This window comes from Chinchilla lanigera, unplaced genomic scaffold (assembly GCF_000276665.1).
Source record: "Chinchilla lanigera isolate Chin_1 unplaced genomic scaffold, ChiLan1.0 scaffold00177, whole genome shotgun sequence".
Lineage (NCBI taxonomy): Eukaryota > Metazoa > Chordata > Mammalia > Rodentia > Chinchillidae > Chinchilla > Chinchilla lanigera.
The window spans coordinates 965,239-977,310 of NW_004955578.1; the positions used below are offsets into that span (position 1 = coordinate 965,239).

A 12,072-nucleotide genomic window follows, 5' to 3' on the forward strand; every position below is an offset into this window, starting at 1 on the left:
GAGATAGGCAGTAAACAAGTGAACGTATACAGTACTGTCCGTGGTGATAAGCCTTATGGAGAAGAAGAAGGGGTAAAGGGGGTACAGTGGGAGACTGAGAAGGCTGCTCGGAGAAAGTACCATGAGACACTCCCCACCCCCAGCCCCGCCACGGGAGCAGCACATGCAGATGCCACTAGGCTGCAGGGCCTTTGGGGAAGTGAAGGGGAGATGGTGAAGATTCATAGGGTCCTTGGGCTCCTGTCAGGACTGTGGCTTCTGTCCTGGCTGATGGGGCACAGGACCATTTGGACAGCGGAGGGAAGGTCTGATTTTGTGGTCGCAGACCCCAGCCTGGAGGAGGGTGTGGACCAAGCATTAGGACCCAGCTGGGCCTCACAGCCCCTGTAAGTGGCAGGAACCACAGTGACTCTTGTAAGACAGATGAACACAGTTCCTTCCCCAGGATGCCCAGCTAGGGCAGGTGCTCATTTGAGGGCCCCCTGTTCCCCTCCGCCCTGGAGCTGCCAGTTCAGGTCCTGCAGCGTCGTGGAAATTGCCTCTTGGGGACTGAGCCCTGGCTGTGAGACACAGCTCTGGAGGAAGGGTGGTTCAATTTGGAAACCATTGAGAAATCCCATGAGCCAGACAAATGGAAATACAAATGTCACAAATAAAATTTAGTGGTGTACTATAGAGCATTTGAGACATTAGGATAGGTTAGTCAGTGATATTCATGTACTTAGCAGCTATTTAAAAATACCTCACCATAAGGCGGGTGCGATGACGCATGCCTGTGATCCCAGCACTTGGAAGGCTGAGGCAGGAAGGTTGCTGTGAGTTCGAGGCCTACATAGTTAGTTCAAGACCAGCCTGGTCTACACAATGAGACTCTGTCTCAAAAAACTTAAAAAAAGAAAGAAAGAAAGCCAAAAAACCCTTCACCAGTGCAGTAGAGCCTCCTTGAGGACCCTTCTCATGCCCCCCCAGCTGATCGCTGATTGTCAGTGGGTCTTGGAAGCCGCCACCCAGCTCCCTCCTAGGGCAAGCCGCTTCCCCAGTGGGGTCAGTGTACAGGAAGGAGCCCCAGGGATGTCCTGTGGCCACATGGCCGAGAGACAGCAGAGCCCAGGGCGGAAACTCAGATTCCCTGGCCTCTGCAGTCCTCTCCCCCGCGTGCCGGGGAGGAGGGTGCCACTTGCAGTAGGCAGCCTTGCTGGGTAGGTGGGAGAGGCCTGCTTTGGGAATGTAGAGGCCCAATTTGGGATCCTCCAAGTCATCTGAACTCCCAAACACGGGTTCTTCTGTATAGTTACTTCTCTTGTAAGATACCAGAAAATACAATAAAGATACTTTCTGCGGTGCACGGAACCAGTAATTGTGACCTTAACCAAACACTGTCCGTTCCCAGAAATCCTCCCTGTGTTACTCTCAAACATAGCCGTCCTGCTTTGTGATACTTGTTTGCCTTGATTTTTCTGTGTCGCTTGATAAGCGAGAGAAGCCTCCCTAAGCAGAGTGCGCTCTCTGCCCCGCTTTGGTCTCTGTGTGAGTGCATGTCGGGTCCTCTCCCGGTGGTCTCCTGCTCCCTGCTGTGGTGTGTCTGAGCCGCCCGGTCCTGCCTCATGCTGCGCTGCATTCCCCGTGTGGGCGCGCCAGCTGCTTCTCCCATTCTCCTGTGGATGGGCTGCAGGTCTGTGACCAGTTTGGGGATCACTGTCAGTATTGTTCCTGTGAACCTTCTCGTGTGTGTCTTTTGGGAAACGTGCTGGTTTCTTCTAGGGGACTAGAATTGCTGGGACGAGGGTAGGCATCAAATGAATTATAATTCTTACTGCCAGTTTTCCACAGTGGTTGAGCTATCTTACACTCTTGCCAGTACCGAATAGGGGTTCTGTTATCTCCACAGCCTTGCCAGCCCTTTTTTTTTAATCGTAGGTATACTAAGCAGGTGGTTCTAATCTGCATTTCCCTAAAACGAGTGAGATTACATGTGTCCTTAATCATTTGGGTGTCCTGTGAGTTGCGGTTGTTCTTTTCACCTGGCCTCCCAGGTGGCTCGTGTCTGGTCAGCAGCTGTAGCTGTAGCCCAGGCCCTCAGCACACACAGGCCCGGCACCCTAGGGAGCAGCGAGTGGGGATGGGGCCACACAGGGGCTGCCTGCTGCCCGCGGTGCTGCCTGCAGGGTGGCTGGCAGCCCCCACGTGTTGCCAGGGTTCCTGACGCAGGTCCCTGTCCTCAGCCTGCAGCTCCCCAGTGGGCAGGCCATCCTCTTGGCTGCACTGCCCGGTATTTCATCACTGCAGGCCTGTGTCACAGACACCTCGGCTGAGGCGCCACCCTCAGTGGGAGGACAGGGCAGGATCCAGGCGGACGCAGGGGATCTTCCAGTTCCTCCCCCTGCTCTTGCCTGAGCTGCTGCTGACTTTCCATTCGCTGAGACGAGACCATAAAAAGTGGCTCTGGCAGGCTGAGCTCGGCCAGGGCCTCTACCATTCTCAGCTGGGAGACCCAGGTAAACGGCTTCCCTGCCCTGAGCCTCTGTCCCCATCTGTCCACGCTCCTGGCCCCTCTGGTGGGGTGTTGGGACTGCCGGCGTCCTGCCCAAGGCCACCCAGTTGGCCATGGTTTTCGGACTCTGGAACCCTGACTACTCTCGGTCACACCTGAGTGCCTTCCCTTAGCTTTCGAATAATGGTAGCCATGTACTGGGCTGTTGACTGGCTGCCAGGCAGTGGGCTGAGCCCTGTGCCCACAGTGGGTATTTAAGTGCTGCCAGTAACCCTGGTGCTGCAAGGCTTCACGAGGTGATACTGCCGGGCCAGTGAGGGCAGGGGAGACCTCAGATTGCATGCCGGGCCTCTGTTCTGTTTCTCCCTTGACTGCCCTTCCTCTTCCTTTTTTCTTTGGTTTTTTGAGGCCGGGTCTTGCTGTGTAGTTCAGGCTGCTCTCAAACTCACTATATTGTCCAAGCTGGCTTAAACTTGCAGCAGTCTTCCTGCCTCAGCCTTCTGAGTGCTGCGATTACAGGCGTGCGCCAGTATGTCCCAGCTTCTCTGTGTTCTCCACTTCAGCTCTCCAGAGGGTACTTGGAACTGTACTTGTAGCAGGGGAAAGTGTGGTGTCAGGCTCTGGCTCCCTGGTGCAGCTCAGGAGGCCATCACGTTCTTCACTAGCTTCACCAGAACCCAACTCCTTCCCATCTCAGGGCCTTTGTTTGCTGTTCCCCAGCCTGAAGTTCTTTTCCCTGTGCTTCTGTACCACTCATTCCCCGTGGTTACTCTGGGTGTCTGCTCACCTCCCGACCCCTACGCCACATTCCCTACCAGTCTTTCCCCTTATTTACCATGACAGTGCCTCTCAACCACCTGATGGCCTGTACGTGCTTGTGTGGTTCTGCCTTCCCTGCCAGAATATGAGCTTCATAAGACACACCAGGGTCTCTTCTGCTCAGGACACTCAGAGAAGATTGTCAGTGTGGTAAAGTACAAGCATTTCTGTGGCTGCGCCCTGTCCTAGGCTGGGGAGCCTTGAGCCTGTCGGCTCCTTGTGCTCAGCAGGACCAGGGCCATACCGGCCCACTAAATTAACACTGGTGTGGAGAGAGCTACCCGGGGAGGTGCAGCCTGAGACCCTGAGATCGGGAGGGCTTCCTGGAGCAGCACTGGTGCACTGAGACCTCCAGGAGGAGGGAGAAGAATGCACAGAAGGTACAGAGGATGCAGGCCAGGGTGAAGGGCCTGAGCGACAGATGCCCGGCGTGGAGAGCCGGGTGGGGGGCCGGGAGGCTAGAGAGGTGCTTTAAGCACCCTCCTGGTCATTCCTTTTCCTCGAGAGGCATTTGTGTCGCCCACGCAGGGCCTCCTCTGCGTAGGAAGGACTTTGCTCTGAGTCTGTGCACATTGGGGAGCCGTGCAAGGCTTTTGAACAGGAAGCGACAGGGTCAGGTTCAGGTGGAGCTGGGGGTCGGGAGCAGAAGCCAGGAGCCCCAGGAGAAGGCCAGGGCCGAGGAGAGGCCTTTAGGAGGCCTGGCTGAGGGCTATGGGGAGGGCCTGAGCAGTGGTGGGCGTTGTGCAGGCTGAGGGAGCAGCAGGCAGCCGGAATGAAGGGCAGCAGAGACTGGGTCCTAAAAGGCCTTAACTGCTAAACTGAGGAGCTTGACTTTGGCCAAGGGCAGAGGGGAGCTGTGGAAGGGTTTCAAGCAAGGAAGGATATGGTTGGATTTAGGGTCGCTTTGACTGTCAAATGGTGGAAAGGTGGGGGTGCCTGGAGGAGGCAGAGCAGGGCCTTACTAGCCAGGCCTTACGCAGGGTGAGCAGGGGAGGGGGGTGTGGCCCGGAGCCCGGTGGGGGCTGACTTCACCAGCGTCTTAGGTCTGAGGGCTCCAGCTGTCCTGTGTGTTTGGGTAGGAGTATCATGCCTGCTGCCAGGGGAGGCCCCTTATTGCTGTTCCTGGCCCCCGGTCCTTGCCTTTGCAAAACTTGGAGTCCAACAGGGATTTCTCGCCCTTCTGTTTACTTCCCCATCGCTGTCCATCTTGCCTTCCCTCCCGCTTCCTCCCGTTTACCTCCCTTCCTCTGCCCAGGGCCTGGGCAGCCTGCCACTGTCACATGCCAGGCAGTAGTGTGTCCAGCTCATCAGCTCCCCTGGGGCACGAGAGAAAGCTGATGCCCAGGGTGTCCCTAGAGCCAGCTGCCATCTCTCTGGGGGCCACCGTGGCTCCTGACCTGCTGTCCGCAAATAACCCCAGGCTGGGAAAGACGAAAGGCGCCTGGGGCGCCATGGCTCCAGTCTAGGGCCCAGGCTCCAGGTAGGGGCCCAGCTGGCAGCTGCCTTGCGCCCTTCTCCCTTCTCCGGGAACCTGAGACGCAGCAGCAGCCTCCTCGGCGTCCGTCAGTCTGTCGGCTGCTCGTTCCGGACGACAGAGCAGAGGTCTTGGGGAGGGGACCAGGACTGTGACCAAGCCCCCGGGACTGGCTTCCGTGCCCCGACAAGTACACACACAGTAGGTCGCTTGTCAGGATTCTGAGGCCGAAGCCGTGGACACTTGTCTTCCCTCGGGTCGGGTCCTCTGGCAGAGGCAGGGAGGGAACTGAGGCTGGGGAAGTGAGTGCTGGCCCAGCATGGAGGGGACCTGGGGGTGGGGAGGGAGTGGGCTGTGTGTGCTTAGCTTGCTGAAGGTAGCAGGTGGTGGCTCCTTTGTTTAGAAAGGAGAGAGGGAGGAAGGCAGGAAGGCAGGAAGAGAGAGGGACTGGGAGAGGGAGCGAGTGTTGGGGGCAGGCAGGCAGATGCTGGTAGCTTTGAGCACACCCTCACTCCTGGGCGCCTAGGGCTGTCTGATTCATCCCGGGTTACCTCAGCGCTGGGGCACGGGAATGACGCAGGGGCGGGCCTGCAGCTACCTTGATTGGGAGGGAGGGAGAAAGGAGGGGCCTGAGAGCAGGGCTTGGTCGCCTATAGGCCGGGGAGCCCAGCTTCCCCCAGCCTGGGGTCGCTGGGAGCCCAGCGGTGTCCGTCCTGGGACTGCCCCGCTTCCCCGACCCGGCCTGGCTCTACCTGGTACAGAGCTCGTGGAGCAGAGCTGCGGTAGCTGAGGGAAGGGGCCGGGGTGGGGTCCCTCCTACTCTGACAGGCTCCTCTCTTGTCTTACAGACTGCACTGTGTCTGTAGCACCTCCTGCATGTCCAGCTGCCCTGAGCTGTCCCGAGATAGGTGACAGTGTCACGCTGCCACCATGAATGAGGTGTCTGTCATCAAGGAAGGCTGGCTGCACAAGCGCGGTAAGGGGCTGCTTTTGCCCTCCACATTGTATCTCCTCTCACACTCTCTCTTTTTTTTTTTTTTTTTTTTTTGAGATAGGCTGCACAAGCGTGGTAAGGGGCTGCTTTTGCCCTCCACATTGTGTCTCCTCTCGCACTCCCTCTCTTTTTTTTTTTTTTTTGAGATAGGTTCTTGGGATATACTCCAGGCTTGCCTTAAACTCACTATGTAACCCAGATGGGCCTTGAACTCAGGGCAACTCTCCTGCCTCAGCCTCCTGAGTGCTGGGATTACAGGCACTCAGTATCACCATGCCAAGCCAGGTCTCCTTCTTGCATCTGGTGCCCTGAAACATAGAGACACTGGGTGAGGAGCCAACGTGCCCAACCCCTACCCATATGTCTAATTCACAGAGTCCTTCGGGGTCGTCTGGGAGGGAGCTGAGGATCTGCCTGGGCTGAGCCTCCAGGCCTAGCTGGACATTCTGAGCCCAGAGGCCAGCCTTCGGGAGCTGCCTCTGGATTTGTAAGCTCATTTATAGCCCCGTTTGATAGATGAAGAAATGAACCAAGGCTCAGAGAAGGGAAGTCATTTTACTGAAGTAACATGGCAAAGCAGTTTGCTGCCTTCATTCGACAGGTGTTCACTGTGATGTCCTGCATTGCCTTAGGCTCTAGGACATGGTGGCACCCTCATGGAGTCCACATTCCAGCGGGGTGGGACAAACAGTAAGCAGACGTATGACCTCAGGTGGTGATAAGTGCTGTTGGGCCACGTTGAAAGCGAGGAGTGGGGGGCTGGAGGGAGATGGGCTGGTCAGGGGAGGCCACACGGAGGAGGCGAGGGAACAGAGCCCCGGGAGAGACGCAGGACCCGGTCTCGGGAGCTGGGCAAGGGCGTGCTGGGGGAGGGACGGCAAGGACTAAGGTTCCGGGGTGGGAGAATGCCTGTGTTTTCTAGGAACAGCCTGGCAGGAGTGGAGTGAGCAAGGGCGAGACAGGAGTGACGCGGCACTGCTGTCCTGGGTGGGCCCTGGAGGCCGCAGAGAGGACCTTGACTCTAACTGCAGGCGCAGGAAGCTCTGGGACGCTGTGAGCCAGGGTGTGGCCGTTTGCCCGTACTGATGGGAAGCTGAGGCCTTGTGCAGTCACAGAGAGCAGAAAGCAGGCCTCACGGCCCAAGGCCACTTGTCCCCACACGGCAGCTGGACCGTGTGAGGCTGGGAGTCAGCTAAGAGGAGGGCTGTGCTGAGAGCCAGCGTTCTCCCTGCCTAGCCCTGGGGCCCTCCCCTCTGGCAGGAGGGGTGCCAGGCCTGGGGGCAGCAGCTCTCCGTGCACTTGGATTCATCCGGCAGACGCTTACTATGGAGCAGCCAGCGTGGGCCAGGCACTGTCTTAGGTGCTAGGGAGCTGACATCTCATCTGCTTGTATTCTGGCGGGGGCAGGTGGCCCCAGCGAGGGACACGTGTCCAGTGATGGTCCAGCTGTAGAGGGTAGGTGGAAGCAGAGGAGCCATCCTAAATTGTGTTTGTGTACACCCCTCCCCAGAGCCAGGTCTGTCAGAACAAGCAGAGGAGACCCATTTCCAACTGCCCTCTCCAGCTGAAAGCGGGATTCAAGGCACCTCAGGCCAGTCCCCCAGCTGAACCCTCGCACTGTTACTTCCTATCAGTGTGATGCTGGGCAAAGGTGTGTCACCTGCCTGAGTCTCGATTTTGTATCTGTAAAATGGGTCAACAGCCCAGGCCTCTGATGTTGTTGTGCTATGAGGTCAGGGATTTTCATTGGTTCATTTACTACACTGTCCCTAGCACCTCAAAAAGTGCTTGGCACACACACACACACACACACACACACACACACACACACACAAAGACAAAAAAACCAAAAGCAGGGCGTAGTGGCGCACTCCTGTAATCCTAGCACTCGGGAGGCAGAGGCAGGAGGATCATTGCGAGTTCGAGACCAGCCTGGGCTACAAAGTGAGCTCAAGGCCAGCCTGAACTGCAGAGAGAGACCCTGTCTCAGAAAAAGATGAAAAAAAAAAAGTGCTTGGCAGGTGAGCACAGTGGCACAGGCCTGTAATCTCAGCTACTTGGGAGGCTGAAGCAGGAGGATCATGAATTTGAGACCAGCCCAGGTAGCTTAGCAAGAACCTGTCTCAGAAAGGGTGGGGTGCTTGAGGATATGGCTCAGTGGTAGAGCACTTGCCTAGCGTAGGGAAGGCCCTGGCTTCTATTCCCATTACCGCCCACTCCCCTACAACACCCCTCATGTTCTTGACCTACCGTAGGTGCTCAATAAATGATTGTTGAGTGACAGAGTGAGGTGTGAGGGCTACGCCAGGGTCTTGGGCTCCTGTTACTCAGCTGGAGTTTCCCAAGGCCGTGGCTCCCGGCGGGCAGTGGAGCTCCTCTTTGGTCTGGACTTGGCTGTCACCTGTGAGTGAGTTTGAGCCCTTCTTCGGGCTTCCCTGTCTTCATTTATGCTACAAGGGCCCAATAAGCTGGCCCCGGGCTTGGCCCTGTCTGCTGGGACAGCCCGGCTTGGACACCTGCGTTGGTGTCCACAGCACACGAGTGCGAGTACTCCTGGGCCTTCCTGGTGCCCGTGACCTGAGCTCAGCTGGCAGAGGTGGGCCGGGCCAGGCCAGGCGGGCCCTCTGCCTGCTGCTGTCTTGGCGCCTGCGCCGTCCCACCCCACCTCTGCTGCTTAGAACGTGGCTGCCCTGGTTTGCTGAATGCCCACTCTGCCAGGCCCTGGGCTCTGCCCCAGGCCGGTGTTGGATTTTCATAGGTGTCGCGGGAGGCGGCTGCCATCTTGTAGATGAGCAGCAAGCACGATTGCCCGAGGTTTCAGCAAGGAGGTGGCCGCGCCGAGGTTGGCCTCAGTCCACGGACTGCTGAACCGACACATTGCCTCTGGCTTGGCACGCGCTCAGTGCGGCTGAGCAGAGTCTCCTGTGCCATGTGAGGGTCTTCGCACACCTCTGCCAGCGGCAGCAGTGTGCCTCCCTTCGGCCAGGCCCTACGTGGGCCTCTTCTGCCCATGCAGAGGCGCACGGCCTGGGTCAGGAGTGTGGACTCTGGGCTGTGTGCTGGCTCTTCTAGGTAGTGGCTGTGAAGAGCCTTGGCAAGGAAAGGACCCTCTCGGCCTCAGTCTCCTCAGCTGGAAATGGGGATAAGGCTGTGAGACCATTTTTCCTTTCTTTCTTGATTCCTTTTCTTGTTACCAAAGCGTAAAACACCGTGGACAAATTCCTGCATCATTAACCCGCCCCCATGCCAGTCTCATCATAAAGGAACGGCCAGATGGTTGCCAGAAGCCCCACGTCCCTCCCAAGCAGTAACTGCTCACCTAACCTGTAACTGCGTATGGGAGGTTTTTTGTTTTTGTTTATTGATGCAGGGTCTCACTATGTAATTTAGGCTGGCCTTGAACTTCTGGTGATCCTCCTGCTTCAGCCTCCCTAGTGCTAGTATTACCTACCACGCCCAGCAGGAGTTTTTCTATTTTTTTCTTTTAAATTTAAGTGAAATTAACCATTTGGAATCATACAGCTCAGTGGCCTTTAGTATATTCATGATGTTGTGTAACGGTTTCTGTCCAGTTCCAAAATGTTTTCATCACCCCCAAAAGAAGACTTTGTGCCTATTAACCAGTTAGTCTCCATGTACTCTCGCTCCTGCCTCTGGCAGGCACCAGTTTGCTCTCTATATTTATGGATTTTCCTATTCTGGATACTTCATATGAATGGAATCACACGTGGCCTTTTGTGTCTGGCTTATTTCACTTAACGTAATGGTTTTGCGATTCCTCTGTGTTACAGCATGTATCAGTAATTTCTTCTGTTTTATGGCTAAATACTTGAGTGCGTAGCTACGTCACATTTTATTCATCCATTCATCTCTGATGTGCTTTGCGGTCTACCCTGTGGCTGTTGTGCGTAATACAGCTCTGAACACAATGTACGGTATTGTTTGAATACTTGTTTTCAGTTCTTCCGTGTACACATCTAGGGGTAGAATTGCTGAGTTGTGTGTTCTATATTTGTAATAAATATTTATAAGCTGGGTGTGGTGCAGGCCTGTAATCCTAGTATTTGGGAGGCTGAGGCAGGAAGATTGCTGTGAGTTTGAGGCCAGCTTGGGCTTCATGATGAGACTGTCTCAAAAAACAAACTACATACATATATACTACATATTTGTAATCTAATATGCATGACTGTAAATATGTGGATGGGGCCGGGGATTTAGCTCAGCGGCACAGCGCCTGCCTGGCAAGTGGGAGGTCATGAGTTCTATTCCCGGTACCAGAAAAAAAACCCAACAAAAAAACCCCCCAAAAAACAAAAAAACAAAACATGTGGAGCATATATCCTATATTTATTACTCACAGCATATTCTATATTTAACTTTTTGAGGATGCAGCGAACTCTTTCTTTTTTTTTTTTTTTTTAACTTTTTTTTGGTACCAGGAATCAAACTCAGGCCCTTACGCTTGCCAGGCAGGCGCTGTGCCGCTGAGCTGTATCCCCGGCCCAACAAACTCTTCCATACTGGCTGCACCTTTTTACATTCCCACCAGAAATGCACAAGGGTTTCCGTTTCTCCGCATCCTTACTAATACTTGTTATTTAAAAAAAGTTATTATAGCCATCCTGGTGTGTATGAGAACCACTTCATTGTGGTTTCAATATATGTTTTCCTAAGGACTGATGATATTGAGAAGTTTTTCACACTCAGGGCCTTCACACTGAGCTGTATCCCTAGTCTTTTTTAAAAATTTTAAAATTTTGAGACAGGGTCTCATTAAGTCACTAAGTTGCCCAGATTGGGCTCAAACTTGTGATCCTCCTGCCTTAGCCTCCCAGAGCGCTGGGATGATAGGCATGCACTATGAATGCCTAGCATGCCAGACTGTTGAGACTGCTATAGCTTCATAGTAAATTTTGTAATTGGGAAATATGAATCTTTTAACTACATTATTATTATTATTACTATTATTATTATTATTATTATTATTATTATTATTATTATTGCCTTTTTTGAGACAGGGTCTTACTCTGCAGTTTATGCTGGCCTTGAGCTCACTTTGTAGCTCAGGCTGGTCTTGAACCTGCAACGATCCTCCTGCCTCAGCCTCCCAAGTGCTAGGGTTACAGGTGTGCACCACCACACTGGTTTAGGTCTTTAATTTCTTTCGTTGATTTTTTTTCCCCATTGCTGGAGTTTGAACCCAGCATGATGCCAGGCAAGCACCTTGCCACTCAGCTATTTGCCCAGATGTTATTATTTTGTGACAGTATAGGGAAACGGAGTCTGTAAACGGGAAAGCCTCATTGGGCTTTCTGGCTATTCCAGACCAAAAAAGAGTTAAAGTTTGGGCTGGGGATATAGCTCAGCGGCATAAGCACCTGCCTGGCAAGTGCAAGGTCCTGAGTTTGATTCCCAGTATCCAAAAAAAAAGAGTTAAAACTTTACTTAGAAAACAGTTAACAAAACAAAAATGGATAAGCCAGGCATGTGCCCTAATGAAGTCAGCCTAGGTGTCCCTTGCCGCCTTGGAAAGGAGGCAAAAGGTGACTGCTTAAAAGACAGCTCTTGGCTGATGTGCACACCTGTAATCCTAGCTCTTGGGAGGCTGAGGCAGGAGGATAAATGTGAGTTTGAGGCCAGTCTGGACTGCATAGTGAGTTCAGGGCCTGCCTGGACCACATAGTGAGAGCCTAAAAAAAAAAGTAGTTCTTATTTAATATATATATTTTCTTCTCTCACAGTGTTTCCCTTAATTGCTAACTCAACCTTGTATGTAAAGTCCTCTTAACAAACCCATAAATTCTTCCTACAGAACAACAAAAACAGCAAAGCCCACATAAAAATTTGCACATACATGATGGTACCTGGGGTGGGACCCTAGAGCCTAAAGTATCCAATCAGGATATAATAAACTTGGGGAGGGCGAGGGCAGGGTCTTTCTGCCACACTCATAGAAAGGGCTGAAGACAAAGACCCTTGGGTCCTCCATCTTTCTGGAATGCTCTACTCTGATTTGTTTAGAATATTGTCTCTCTTTTTTCCCTCTTTCCAATAAAGTACCCAATAAAATGTCTTCCCCTCCTTAAACCTTATATCTCTTAATGTTTTATTAATATGAAGTTTACAAATCCCAGAGAATTGTTCCCCACAGGAGGGCAGTGGTGCTTGTCCCTTGCCCTGCAGCAGGGGAGGTGCTTGTCCTCTGGACACAACCATAGGATCTCACTAAGTTACCCAGGCTGGCCTTGAACTTGTGATCCTCGTGCCTCAGCCTCCTGAGTTGCTGGGATTATA

General features: G+C 53.7%; 1 protein-coding gene across 3 annotated transcripts in view; it reads left to right on the top strand.

Annotated features, from left to right (window-relative positions):
- The window catches only part of Akt2 (v-akt murine thymoma viral oncogene homolog 2), a 54,181-nt gene that overhangs the window by 14,981 nt on the left and 27,128 nt on the right, over positions 1 to 12,072 (top strand). The window contains exons 1-2 of one of the 3 annotated variants that reach the window (XM_005414067.2): positions 2,355 to 2,495; positions 5,633 to 5,760. In XM_005414067.2, the coding sequence (XP_005414124.1) occupies positions 5,715 to 5,760 (46 nt within the window). In that variant the 5' untranslated portion in view covers positions 2,355 to 2,495; positions 5,633 to 5,714. Of the gene's footprint in view, positions 1 to 2,354; positions 2,496 to 5,447; positions 5,540 to 5,632; positions 5,761 to 12,072 lie in introns of those variants that run through there. The other 2 variants (XM_005414068.2, XM_005414069.2) reach the window with 2 other exon arrangements.